Here is a 13,665-nt window from a genome sequence, read left to right on the forward strand (position 1 = left end):
TGACATTTCCGCTTCAATGGGAGGGGGTTCCCATCCTCGCCACGGCATCTTCTGGGAAAGCAAAAAAAAGGCTTTCACTTTTTATTCGGTACATCTTCTGACAGTCCCGCCAGGCATCACACACGCGGGTTTCAAAAGTATGTCAAACCACAAAGAAGCAAATGAGGGAGATCTGGTGTGTTCCCCTTTGAGATTTGGAATGGGCCTTTGAAGAAATTACCGCCGGTTGACACATTGACGGGGGGAAAACAAAGACGATCTATGACAAGTGTTGATGTTTTGAACAAAACCTTTTCACAATGCACAAACAATCTAATGGTGAAAATGAAATAAACCTGTGTGCTCCAGGTTCCACTGTGTACACATGCATGTTGAATTCAAGAGGAGGGACGGAAGCTGACCTCACAGTAAGCAGACTGGAGTCCGAAACTGCCAACCTCCCACTGGCACCCGAGTCCAATGGTGAGTAACCGTGCCAACGGTGGTATTATTCCACCCCCAATCGCCATTATTCTCCAAAACATACTCTCGAATGTTTCCAATTGGTTCTTGGATTGGATTAGATTAGCCTTTATTAGTCTCACAGTGGAGACATTTACATTTCACAACAACGAAGTGATCAAAGTAAGAGGAAAGGAAAGGAATATGTCAAAAAACAAAATACAGAAGCTGCTGTAAAGGCAGCCACGCTCACGGCACCATCTTGAAGTTAAAACAACAACAAAAAATAAATAACAAATAATGTGACACAACACAGAAGACACAGTCATTCAATCTTCAATCTTTGTTGTATGAAGCAGTTCTTGGTGAAAAAGGAGAGGATCAAAGCCTCCTTTTCACCAGTGGATCAGGGACGTCATGGTGGAATGTGCACGTTTGCTACAAGCTAAATGTTGAAAGTAAACACGAAGCTGTAGCATCCATTGACGAAGAGAGATTGTCTCACATCTCCTGTTCCACGTCAATCCGCTTCAATTCCAAGCCGCGACAATTCCACATACTTGTCTACCCAGTTGTCCAGCAATGACAATCAAATGGAACAGACATTCCTCCCAATCAAAAACAGTGCTGGCATATCCGTGCTGCAGAGAAGGCACAACGGCTCAGCATAGTCTCTGTGGACAAACAGCTGCTTATGTTGTCTTGCACCTTCTGCACATTTTTTCTCTATCCTAGAAAGTTTTCTTTCTGTCATCGGATGTCATTCTGCCCTAATACACTTGTCAGGGCAAATTGCCGGTCACATTTTTTGAAAACTTCTCATCTGGACTTTGACATTTAAATTACAGCTTTTGTATTGTTGCGCCTGCCGTTGGTTCATGCTAGCCAGAAAATGGCAACCAAAAAAAAATGCATTTTTTTACTATTTCCCTCCAGGTGATGCGTACTACTTGGCCATTGGAGGAGGTGTTGCTGAACATAACTGGAACCACATTCGGACGGTGATCCAGGACCAGGCTTTCCGCTGCCAGTTGACTGACCACTCAGAGGACATGGGCATGATCAGTATCCAAGGACCAAAGAGGTAAAATGGGCAGAAAAAGGGATCAAGTTATACTCGGACATTTTCTCACCTGAGAATTTCAAATGTCATCTGTGTGTGGTGCTTATATTGGCATTGTGACAAATGACTAGTGCCCTGACCGACATTCTGTCAAAATATGTCCACTTCAACCTGAGTACTACATAACTAGAAATTTAAAAATCAATGTTTCCAATTTTTTTAATAATTTTGTTTGTTGTGGAGAAGAAAAAAAAAACGGCCAAAATGGTCGTACTGGTCGGCACTGGAGTGGACACCTTTTTGCACATCGTCTGGCATTTCATTTTCTCAACACTGTGCGCCTTATAATCTGATGCGTCTTCTATATGGATCAATATTCAAATTTCTTGAACGTAGTATTTGAAATGTTCTCTAAAGCACTTTGTTACAGCTGCAGCGGTTGTGAATGCTCAATATAAACAAAGCTGTATTGTATTGTATTGTAATCCCTTTGGTTTAGCTCTATCTAGTGGATACATAAGGTAACCGCAGCTACTATTGTCGCGGTTCTACAATGTGGCTTATAATGCGGTGCGCCTTATATACTCAATAATCCGAACACAGTGATTTGTTTGTCCTGTGACTGTAAAGTGTCCTTGAGTTTTGAAAGGCACCTAGAAATTAAATGTATTGTTATTATTATAAAACCGAAACATTTTCCATTAGAATCAATATAACCAATGTCTGCTTATTTTTTTAATCGCGATTGAACTATACAAACACGCCCACTAACAATGGAACGCTACACGAGGATAACGTCCGATTTGCGGAAATATCAGCCACACACATCTGCTTTTTTTTAATAAAAACTTGATTCAATAACACTAAAGCATCGGTCACAATAAGACGTGACACAAGGAAGTGACGTGACATATAAGGAAGCGGAGGGGGGCGGTCGAGTGGTGCATTCAGGTGCGCTCAGTTTGGTCGAGCACCGATTTTCGGTTGTGGACCCATTTTTGGTTGAGGACCGATTTTCCGTTGTGAACCGATTTTCCATTGTGAAACAAGGCATAAAAACACATTTTTTTGGTCGAAAAACGAATTGCTGGAGAACTGAGATGTTCGAAAATCGAGTTTAGACTGTATATGAAAATAGTTTGAAAATAAGCGGTTCATTGAAGGTGTACCCAATACTCCAAATCTCCTTATAGTGCAGAAAATCCAGTACTGTGATGAATCATCACCGACCTCTCTCAAAAATCCTTTTCACGCTACGTCGTTCTTCGCCATATAAGAGACTCCTTGGGAATTCACATTTCAGTCACATTTTGCTCAACACGTGCGTCGCATTGATGTCCTCCCTTTGAGAAGTATTTTCATTTTCTCTCCTCTTGATCTTGTTATCCATCACATTCTCCCCTTACACATCCAGAATGTTCTTTTATCCTCAACCCAGCTCTTACTTTCTACTCCCCCTCCACCCCCTGCCCATCTCTTTCCTCCCTTGCTGTGAACACTTGCGTCAAAGCCATATCGAGTGTGTCACTGGCCCAGGGAGCCCGTCGTGCTAAGTGTGTATCCCAGTTTCACGATAGATTTCTTCAACAGATTGAATGTCGACTCTGGGGATTATTCAGTGGCCCTTGACACGTCTCACCAGACGGAACTAATGAAGGCCGGTTTTAGCCGCTAAGAGCAAAACTGTATTTATGGTCATAAACATGCATGTTTTTTTCCATTGCTGTTTTGAATTAATAGTTCTGCCCTCCGTTTAATGACACCCCTTTTGGAGTTTCCCGTAAAACTTAACACATACAAAACAAATACAAGACATTCTACAAGCTATGCTCATGCTAATGCTAGCAGTCAGTGTAAAAACTGGTTGACAGACTAATAGAGAATTAGCATCGCTTTTCAGTCGTGATATTTCTTCAAATAACAATTATTCAGACCAAATGCTATTTGGTCTGAATAAGTACATACGCACAGGCAAAAAATAAATAAGTAAATAAATAAATAAATAAATAAATAAATAAATAAACGGGCAATTAAATAAATAAATAAATGGCTAATTAAATAAATAAATAATTTTGAAAAGGCTTTACTCAACGGCATATATTCTTCCCAATCCATTTTTTTAATCTTAACTCATTCACTCCCAGATGTGCAAAATGTGTCCACTCCAGTACCAGGGTTTTTGTCATTTTCACTCAAATCCCAGGACCCACAGAATATTGGGTTTTAGGACCACATCAACAATACACTCTTCTTTCATCAGAAAATAGTTAATTCCTAAATTATGTGGGTCTGGAGATATCTGATCTTGAAATGGGGGTGGTTGTAAATTCCAGGACCCACAGAATATTGAGTTTTATGACGACATGAATATTCAGTATAGCGTTAGAAACCTTAGACTCTTTTCTTTTAGCAGAAAAAGAGTTAATTCTTAAATTATATGGGTCTGGAGTTATATGAGCTTGAAATGGGGGTGAACAAAATGCAAATGCTGCCCCCTCGTAGAAGTGAAAAACATTGCCAGCGGCCTGACCAGCACTTGTTCGACACCCCCAGAAAAAAAGTTAATTCCCAAGTTAAATGGTTTTGGAGTTATCTGAGCTTGAAGTGAGGGCGGCTGTCCAAAATACAATACAAAGCAATACTAACATATTGGTTTATCTAGCGCAGGGGTGTCAGTCATTTTTTGCCGCGGGCCAAATTGTAGTTATGGTTTCCTCTCGAGGGCCGTTATGAATTTGGGGAACCCATTAGAATGTTTAAATCCCTTCAAATATTACATATAGAGCACACAGAAAATTAATGAATAACTCGTTTTCAAATCTGAAGTCAAGAATAATGACTTTTATTGTGGTTGACATCCAAAAATATGAAATTTTGGCTCAGATTTTAGCAATCATCATGGAATTTAACAAGTTTGATTTGCTTTCGCGGGCCGAAAAAAATGATGTGGTGGGCCGGATTCGGCCCGCGGGCCTTGACTTTAACAGCTGAAGCTGGAACAAAGCACTAACATGGAAAGAAGGGAAATGCTGCCCCCTTGTGGAAAAGAAAAAATGCCAGAGGCCATGACCAGCGCTTTATCGGCACCCAAGCATTAAAAAAAACAAAGCCTGAAAAAATTCGGGAGTGGCACTCTACGTCATATTTTCAATTCCCGAATAAATTTGTGAATGAGTTCAGGGGATGTGCTAAAAAAAAAGGTCATGTGCGCAAGTCCATGCAACCTCAATTGGGGAAAAAAAAATAATTACCGATAAGGGGTAGAATGAGATTAGCGGTTGCGAAACCCTCACAAACGAGTACACACAACCTTTTCACTGATTATTTCCAGCTAATTGTTCTGCCTTGTGTTCTCTCAAGTTCAGTGAACAAACGCTTTGCTTCGGGCAGGACCCAAATTCGACAACGGTGCCAAATGTACCATTTCACCCCTTTTTGCAAGCACAGAGTTGTGCCTCTTCTTTCAGCTGACAGCTACATTGATTTCTTCACTCATGGCTTCCTTGGCATTTTTTTTTTAGTCCTGTAAAAAATATCCTTCAGAGGCGGCGTTGCGTTCTATCACTGCTACCCTCGCATGTGTACACGAATCAAAGTAAGTTCAACTTAGTCCTTTTTGCCGCTGACTTTTTTTTCTCATTTTTTTATGTAATATTGATCTTGTGCGTGTGTGGGGCAGCGCGTTATCAGAATAGCACCTTTTTTTTAGATTGCTGGTGAGCGATGAGCTTTTTTTTTTTCAATCTCATTGCATGGATCATTGTAGAGCACATAAGGAATTGGCATTTTCCCAATAAACTGCACTGCATAATTATTGTTGAAAGCCTTAAACAAATAAAACATTTTTAACTGCAGAAAGATCCTCTCATACTGAAAAATTGCATTCGAGCTATAACTAAACCTCCTCTCTTGGCCATCTCAGTCCCCAGACCTCAACCCCATTGAGGGACTCAAGAATAGATTTCATGAAAAAATAGAATGTTTAATCTTTGTGTTTGATTCAGGTCCATTTTTTAAAATCATTTAAATAATCAATAGTCTTGTTCAAGTTGCTACATTAATTTTAGTTTATTTTTTCCCAGAACGTGATTGACAAAAAAAAAAATGTCATTAAATTCACTTCATGAGATAATTGGTGAATGACATAAGAAAATAAAAGCATGAGTATGAAACTTTTTTTAACTCATTCACTGCCATTCACAAATTTATTTGGGAATTCAAAATATGAAAGAGCACCATTCCCGAATTTGGTCGGGTTTTGGTTTTCTTCATCCTTGGGTGCCGATAAAGCGCTGGCCATGGCCTCTGGCAATGTTTTTTTTCCTTTCCACAAGAGGGCAGCATTTTCCTTTTTTCAAAGTTAGTGCTATATAAACCAATATGTATTGCAATGTATTTTGGACAGCCACCCTCATTTCAAGCTCATATAACTCCAGACCCATGTAATTTAGGAATTTACTCTTTTTTTCCTGATGAAAGAAGAGAGTATAAGGTTTCTAATGCTGTATTGAATTTTTATGTCACCCTAAAACCCAATATTCTGTGGGTCCTTGAATTCCAGTGACAATGACAAAAACCCTGGCACTGGAGTGGACACATTTTTGCACGTCTGGCAGTGAATGAGTTAAATGACCTTTTGCATGACTTAATTTAGTCTTTTTAATGTCGTTGTCCAGTCGGGAGGTGCTACAAGAGGTGTTGGACACAGACCTCAGCAACGACGCATTCCCTTTTTCAACACACAAAGTTGTCACCGCAGCCGGCCATCAGGTAAGAACGCTCGTGTGGAGCACACAAATACTCATTCGTGACTTTTATTTGCAAGTGATGCGTTTAATGGCTTCGCACACGCACTCACTCGCGCCGCTGCTGTCATGCACCTGCTTTTATCCGTTTTTTTTTTTTTATAACCAAAAATGTAACTTCATTTGTTGAACCGCTACTCAACTTCTACTGTGGCTGGATAATTCCTTGAATAGTTCTGCCTTCCGTTTAATGACACCCCAATAAACACATACAAAACAAATACAAGACGTTTTACGAGCATTGCTAGTGCTAATGCTAGCAGTCAATGCAAAATCCGGTTGACAGGCGAATAGAGAATTAGCATCGCTTTCCAGTCGTGACATTTCTTCAAATCAAAATTATTCAGACCAATATAGTACAGACACACATGCATAAATAAATAAAGAAAGAAATAAAAAAATAAATAAATAAGTGGATAAACAAATACATAAATACATCTTCTTCTTTTCCTTTCGGCTTTTGCCTTCAGGGGTCGCCACAGCGAATCAGTGTCCTCCATCTATCCCGGTTTTGTGCATCCTCTTCTCGCACACCAGCTGCCTTCATGTCCTCTTTGACACATAAATACATAAACTAAATTATTTTGAAAAAAGCTTTACTCAACAGCATGTATTCTTTGTAATCCATTGAGTGTTTTTAATCTTAACTCCTTCACTGCCAGACGTGCAAAAATGTGTTCATTCCAGTGCCAGGGTTTTTGTCATTTTCACTCAAATCCCATGACCCTGAGAATATTGGGTTTTAGGACCACATAAACAATACACTCTTCTTTCATCAGAAAATAGTTAATTCCTAAATTATGTGGGTCTGGAGATATCTGATCTTGAAATGGGGGTGGTTGTACAAAATACAATGCAATAAATAACGCTTTATCAACAGCTGAAGCTGGAACAATGCGCTAACATAGAAAAAAGGCAGATTCTGCCCCCTTGTTGAAGGGAAAAACATTGCCAGAGGTCATGGCCAGCATGCACCCAAGCATGAAAAACCAAAACCCGAACAAATTCGGGAATGGTGCTCTACGTCATATTTTCAATTCCTTGAATAAATTCGGGAATGGCAGTGAATGAGTTAATGATCATGATTTTAATATTTTGTTGTTTGATTCTGTTAGTAGTTAATTTTAGTTGCTGTATTTTTTCCAACTTAGGTTTAAATTAGAATTTTGGCAGTTTAATAAGTCAATAAAAAGGTTTCTTCAGCCGTCATCTGAACTTCTTTGAAAGACGTTTCGCTCCTCATCTGAAGAACTTCGTCAGAAAACTAAAGTTGTGCTGGTAACTGGCGCTATATATATATCCCTAATGGACAGAGGTGGCAGTGCCAAACCTCTGCTCTGATAAGTCTCAGGGATATGTATAGGGCCAGAGTTACCAGCAAAACTTTAGTTCGCTGATGAAGCTCTTCGGATTAGGAGCGAAATGTCTAACACCTTTAAAGAAGTACAGATAATGACTGAAGAAACCTTTTCATCGAAGGACCACTCCTGTAGGACTGAGAGCCTACACAGACGTAGTTGAATAATTATACATTCTTGAAATTGGCAAATAATAATAATACATTGCATTTTATAAGCGCCTTTCAAAACTGTCAAGGTCACTTTTCAGTCACAATCATCATTTTAATTTGTCATTTGTCAAAAATAACAGATTTTTTTTTGTCATCATAATCACTCAACTTGCTCTTTGAAATGGATATCCAGTGTGTATGTATGTGTTTGTGATTTTGTCCGTTTATGTATATGCATGTCTTATGAGAGTGACCAGCACAGTCACTGACCTGCGACCAAAGCAAGCGTGTTGTTCCGGATCACGCTGCGACGAACACATGCCCGAGCTCGCTGTCGTAGTTGCTCTAGCGTGAGTTATTCAGACTACAAGCGACTGCAGACAGCATCGCTCTCTTGACAGTGTTTGCGCCGCATACGCAAGTGTGTCGCTTGTGCAGCGTTGGTGCTGTTTACTGGTCTTTGCCCGGGCGAGAGAACACTGCGCTCTTTTGCCCGCGGTTCTTTTCCCGCGGTACCCCCTTTCCCTCCCATATCACCAGAGGACTAACTGTCGTGTACATGGGTCATTTCAATTAATCTTGATCTATTTGTGTTTATTCATGTGCGGGGTGAGTCCATGTTTGATGCGCCGAGCGTATGCATTTCATCTCTGCGGGTTTGTGAGTTTTCATTTTTTTTTTTCTTCAAACGTGTACATATGAGGCCCGTGGTGAACCTCTGCTGGCCAGATGGCCCGATCGTCACAGCGCCCACTGGGGAAACTGTTGGAGACATTTCTCCCTTGTCACTTCGCACTCCTGTTCTTTTTTTTCTTTCCTCATTTGCTTCACGGGCTGATTTTCAGTCACCAGCGGGCGTTGCTTCCTTGTCAAAGCATTATTCAAATACAGCAGGACCTCAAAGGATTAACACAATCTATTTTTGGGTGGCGGATTGGTTCGTATTTAATTTCCCATAAGGCGAAATGGAAAATTAGCTTCAGCGTCAGTTTTTTTTTTTTGGTTACCCGCACAGTGATATTAATCAATATGTGTGATTGACTATTCATCTTTAAAAAAAAAAGTGATCCAATGCGGATAAACCACATAGCTTTACCGTCTTTTTTGGAGACACAAAAATGATCAAAGAAATACAGTAAGTATTCTCTCATAACGTCTGTGTAAGCTCTCAGTCGTACAGGAGTGGTCCATCGATGAGAAGGTTTCTTCAGCCGTCATCTGTACAAAAGTTTTCACTTTTTTCGATATTCTCTCATAAGGAATTTTGTCAAACGGAAATTCCTTAATCTGCAAAAACATTCTATGTACAGTGATACCTCCGTTTACGAATGCTTTAGCTCACAAACCTTTCGCCATATGAACATTAAATTTGTGAGAATATAATCTTGGCATACAAACTAGTTTTCGGGAAACACACGGAGCGCCACAATGGCTGGTGGACTAGTTTTCAGCGGATGGACATTAAACCACATGCTCGAACAGCACCACGGTGACTGGCGGACTAGTTTTCCACACGCCTTTGACTGCAGACGTGGTTTGCTATCAAGTGGAGTACATTTGCGATTATGGGACCGAAAAAGACCCCATCACAGGCTAGTGTTAAGCCTACGAAGACATTAAAGAAAATTATGGTCGAGCAGAAGAAGATCATGGAAAAACACAAACGAGGTGTGCTTTTGTGTGACTTAGCGTCCCAGTACCAGTATGCTAAGTCGACCATTGCTACGTGTGGCTAACGGTGTTTCTGTGTTTTCTAAGCAACGTCTCAGGCAATAGAAGAGGTTGAAAAACTTCTGTTGATTTGGATTAAAGAAAAGCAGCTAGCAAGGGAGAGGAAGTGAAGGTCTTATCGCCGCGAAAGCTCGGATATCATCAAAAGGCAACGACATCAACGACCATCACAAAGGAAAATAAAACGACTACGACAGTTTATTTCTTTAATTACAATACAATAGCACATTTATTATACATAAAGTAAGGTCTATTTTGTGTAGTTTTAAGGCTTATTTAGTTGAAAATTATCTTTTATGGGGACCTGGGGACGGATTATTCTCATTTTCCATGATTTCTTATAGGAAATAAATGTTTGACAGACGAAATTTTCGCCTTACACACACTTTCTGGGAACCAATTAAGTTCGGAAGCTGAGGTATCACTGTATTCATTTTTTTACCACTAAATGATAGCATGGATTGATTCCCTACAACGGAAATTCTGATATTCGGAACATGGAATTACAATCAATACAAAATTATGTAATTTTGTCCTCGACATAGGAAAAAAAAGTTGTCCGATCCGCCCTTTTTCTTGCCGGTGACGTAGTTGCGTCTACCTGCGCAGAGGATAATTGGAACTCCCCAGGTTATCAAGATTAGCTTGCTTTCGAAATTGCGCGTAGTGTAGTGTCGCAGTCGTATTAGGTAGTTCTCGTCAGCAACTTCTGTAATCATGGCTGTGGATTTAATCATCTGACAGAGAATAGACAGAATAGAAGTTATCATATTTAAAAGTTTCATGCTTAGTTGGCCGAACCTAAGGCCCACAATGGAAACACAGAAAATATGGAGTTCAATCTGAGGTGAACAGACACCGCCTGTTAACCTGTCATTCTCATGTAGGAGATCTAGCCTTGGGCAGAATGTAGGAGTTGGTAAACTCCTTCACAGGAAGAGCTCATTAGCCAGGTTACATATCTATCAGTTCATGGAAAGACAACCCATTAAAATGTTCTTTTGGTTTATGGATGTTGGTGCTTGGGACGTCCAGTGATGTGGTATTCAAATGAAGAATACTGTGTTTTTCTAATTTATCACTGAAATTTGCATATATTCTCAATAAATAGCTTGGCAGAGGGCTGGAGAGGTTGGGCGTCGGTCATGAATGGCTGTGTCCTCTCCCCGGCTCTTTCATCTATTGTAGAGTCAACATTCAAATCCGAGTTGGTGTGAAGCCTCAAAATTAACCGTGCGCATGAGTTGAGGGATGGCGCGTGCATCCTTTTCCAATCCTCATCTTCTCTCTCCTTCCAGGTGCGAGCGATGCGTCTGTCATTTGTGGGGGAGATGGGCTGGGAGCTCCATATTCCCAAAGGTTCCTGCCTTCCCGTTTACCACGCTGTTATGGCTGCCGGCGCCAAGCACGGCATCATCAATTCAGGCTACAGGGCTATAGATTCGCTCAGTATCGAGAAAGGTGAATGGCATCAAAAGAACCTGTGAAGTAGCTATCATAGATTGTCATCCAAAAACCGGCGGATGAGTATAATTGATGGAATTACAGTTTGTGTTGTAACGAACATCCTCCACCTTTTGTTCAGGTTACCGCCACTGGCACGCCGACCTTCGCCCGGATGATACGCCCTTGGAGGCGGGGCTAGGCTTCACCTGCAAGTTGAAGGGTTCCATCCCTTTCCAGGGTCGACATTGGCTGGAGAAGCAGAAGGAGGAAGGCCTCAGGAGACGCATCATCTCCTTCACCATTGACGAGTCAGTCTAGCTCGTGCCGACACTGGCAAAAAAATGAAAGAAACTCAACCTGGATGAGTTGGAGTCACACTGTTTATGTACATACAATACAAAACATTGATTCATATAGCGCTTTAACAATAGCTGAAGCTTTAACACAGCACTTAACATGGACAATTATCATATACAGGAAAAAAAGCAGTCACAAAGATAGTAGAAAGCACCAGAGAGTCAAACTAAGATCAAGTCTGAATCATGCCGAGTCAAATGCCAGATTGTGGGACCAGCAACGAAAAAGGCTTGATCCCCTCTGAGCCTCCGTTTAGTTTTTGGCACATCTAGTAATGAATAATTTGAAAAAGATGCTATTGAAAATAATTTTAAAATGTACAGTGATACCTTGGCTTACAAACTTAATTGGTTCCCAGACAGTGTGTAAGGCGAAAAGTGTGTATCCCCAAAATTAATTTCCCATAGGAAACCATTAAAATGAGAATAATCCGTTTCCAGGTCCCCATAAAACATAATTTTCTACTTTATTTTCTAACCCTTGAAACTACACGTAAATACACTATTTTATGTATAATAAACGTACTATGGTATTATAATTAAAGGAATAAACTGTACTGTATAATAAAGGTGTTTTATTTACCTTTGTGATGGCTGTTGATGGCTTGATGGAATGGAGTGGCCGGTTTCCTCAGCATTAAATACTTGATGAGGAACGTAACCTTCTTCTTTTGCCATCTCGAGGAATGATCTCTTGTAGGTGCTGTCTCTGCGATAATTTTATCGAGTTCCTCATCAATTGTGTTCTGTTGAGCTGAGTTGATAGCTTTTTGCATCAAGTGTACAGATGGCTTGTGCGGGTTCTTTGCGGAGCCTGATCGATGGGATATTTTAACCTTGCAGTCTACACTCTGCCTTTGAACTATCAAAGTTGAAACTCTCTCACTGTCGTCTGCCTCTCTCTTTAATATTTAAACCACCTCCCCTCACTGCTGCGATCTTGACCAATCACGTGGCTTTAACCGAAGACTGCGGGCGGGGAATAGAGGACAAAAAAAAGTCGGCAGCCATTGGCTCATTCGCGAACGACACATCACTCATTGAGGCAGCTCCGTGTGTATCCCGAAAAATAGTTCGTATGCCAAGGTAAAATTTTAATAAATTTAATGTTCGTAAACCGAAACGTTCGTAAGCCAAGGGGTTCGTAAACCGAGGTATCACTGTATAGGGAGCCAGTGAAGGGATGCCAGAGTAGGAGTTTCAGCATATGCTCCCTCTCACAAGTACCAGTCAAGAGGCGAGCAGCAGCAACATTCTGGACCAGCTGGAGACGTTTCATTCAGGATTGGCTGACTCTAATGCAGTATGCGTGTAAATATTCTTGATGATTTGTGTTTTTTTTTTTTTTTAATGCAGGAAAGTACCAATGTTTGGCCTCGAGGCAATCTTCCGTAACGGCGTCCCTGTTGGTCACTTGCGGCGTGCTGACTACGGATTCTACATCGACAAGACAATCGGTTATGGATACATCCGTAATCCAGATGGAGGAGTGGTAATTGTTTTTTTTTAACAACGGCACATTCAGGGAAAAACACCATTGCTTTCAGTTTTTCATTCCTTCCCCCATATGACCTAGTGATTAAATTTCACCTCATTTCAAATTGTCCTCTTCTTCAGGTGAGCGCTGATTTCGTCAAGAGTGGCAAGTTCACCTTGGAAAGGATGGGAGTGACGTACAAGGCTAAGGCGCATCTCAGATCTCCGTTCGACCCCGAGAACAAACGTGTGAAGGGCATCTACGATTGACGTGGACTTACACTCGGAGTGAAAACCTCCCCGCCCCACTCGGGGCTAAGATGAGCTTTGCTTATTTGTTCGGCAATCGTCTCAGGAAAATACAGAACATTTATTCATGCTGTGACCGGATGGGGATTTGGTGGACTTGATTATTCACATATACGAAGAGGTTCTGGTACGAAAATGAATGAGGTATGTGGCCAAAGCTCCTTCCTGCCCTCAACAAATCGTGAGTTGACTCATTCAAGTACTGTATCTCCTGTAATTAATTCTAAATTAATCTGGCTAGAGACTTGATCTGAAAGAATGCAATTAACAGCTCGCAATTGAGATGTTTAGATACTACATAGTTAAAAATTCTGATGAAGCCAATTCATTTTTCTCTTCCTCCTCCTTCTTGTTAGCGCAAGACGTAGCAAAGCTATGCTAATCGTAAGTAGCTCTCTTCATAGCTATATACGTATATAAACTGGTAATTGTTTTTACTCAGGGCATTTGTAAATGTATCTTGACTTTCATGCACTGTGGGAAATGTTATTTTTATATTGTGATTGAATGAGATACTGAGTGCACGTG

General features: G+C 40.7%; 1 protein-coding gene across 4 annotated transcripts in view; it reads left to right on the forward strand.

Moving 5' to 3' along the window:
• sardh (sarcosine dehydrogenase) overlaps positions 1-13,665 on the forward strand; it is a 36,661-nt gene that overhangs the window by 20,331 nt on the left and 2,665 nt on the right. For 2 of the 4 annotated variants that reach the window (XR_016118219.1, XR_016118218.1), the window contains exons 16-22: positions 349-462; positions 1,378-1,525; positions 6,181-6,274; positions 10,849-11,011; positions 11,136-11,304; positions 12,709-12,844; positions 12,970-13,281. Coding sequence is in view for 2 of the 4 variants with exons in the window: in XM_089019980.1 (XP_088876106.1) it covers positions 349-462; positions 1,378-1,525; positions 6,181-6,274; positions 10,849-11,011; positions 11,136-11,304; positions 12,709-12,844; positions 12,970-13,098 (953 nt within the window). In the remaining 2 variants the exon portion in view is untranslated. Of the gene's footprint in view, positions 1-348; positions 463-1,377; positions 1,526-6,180; positions 6,275-10,848; positions 11,012-11,135; positions 11,305-12,708; positions 12,845-12,969; positions 13,462-13,665 lie in introns of those variants that run through there. The other 2 variants (XM_089019980.1, XM_089019981.1) reach the window with 1 other exon arrangement.

The sequence above is a fragment of the Hippocampus bargibanti genome, linkage group LG18, assembly GCF_051943395.1.
Source record: "Hippocampus bargibanti isolate YZ-2025 linkage group LG18, ASM5194339v1, whole genome shotgun sequence".
NCBI classification, from domain to species: domain Eukaryota; kingdom Metazoa; phylum Chordata; class Actinopteri; order Syngnathiformes; family Syngnathidae; genus Hippocampus; species Hippocampus bargibanti.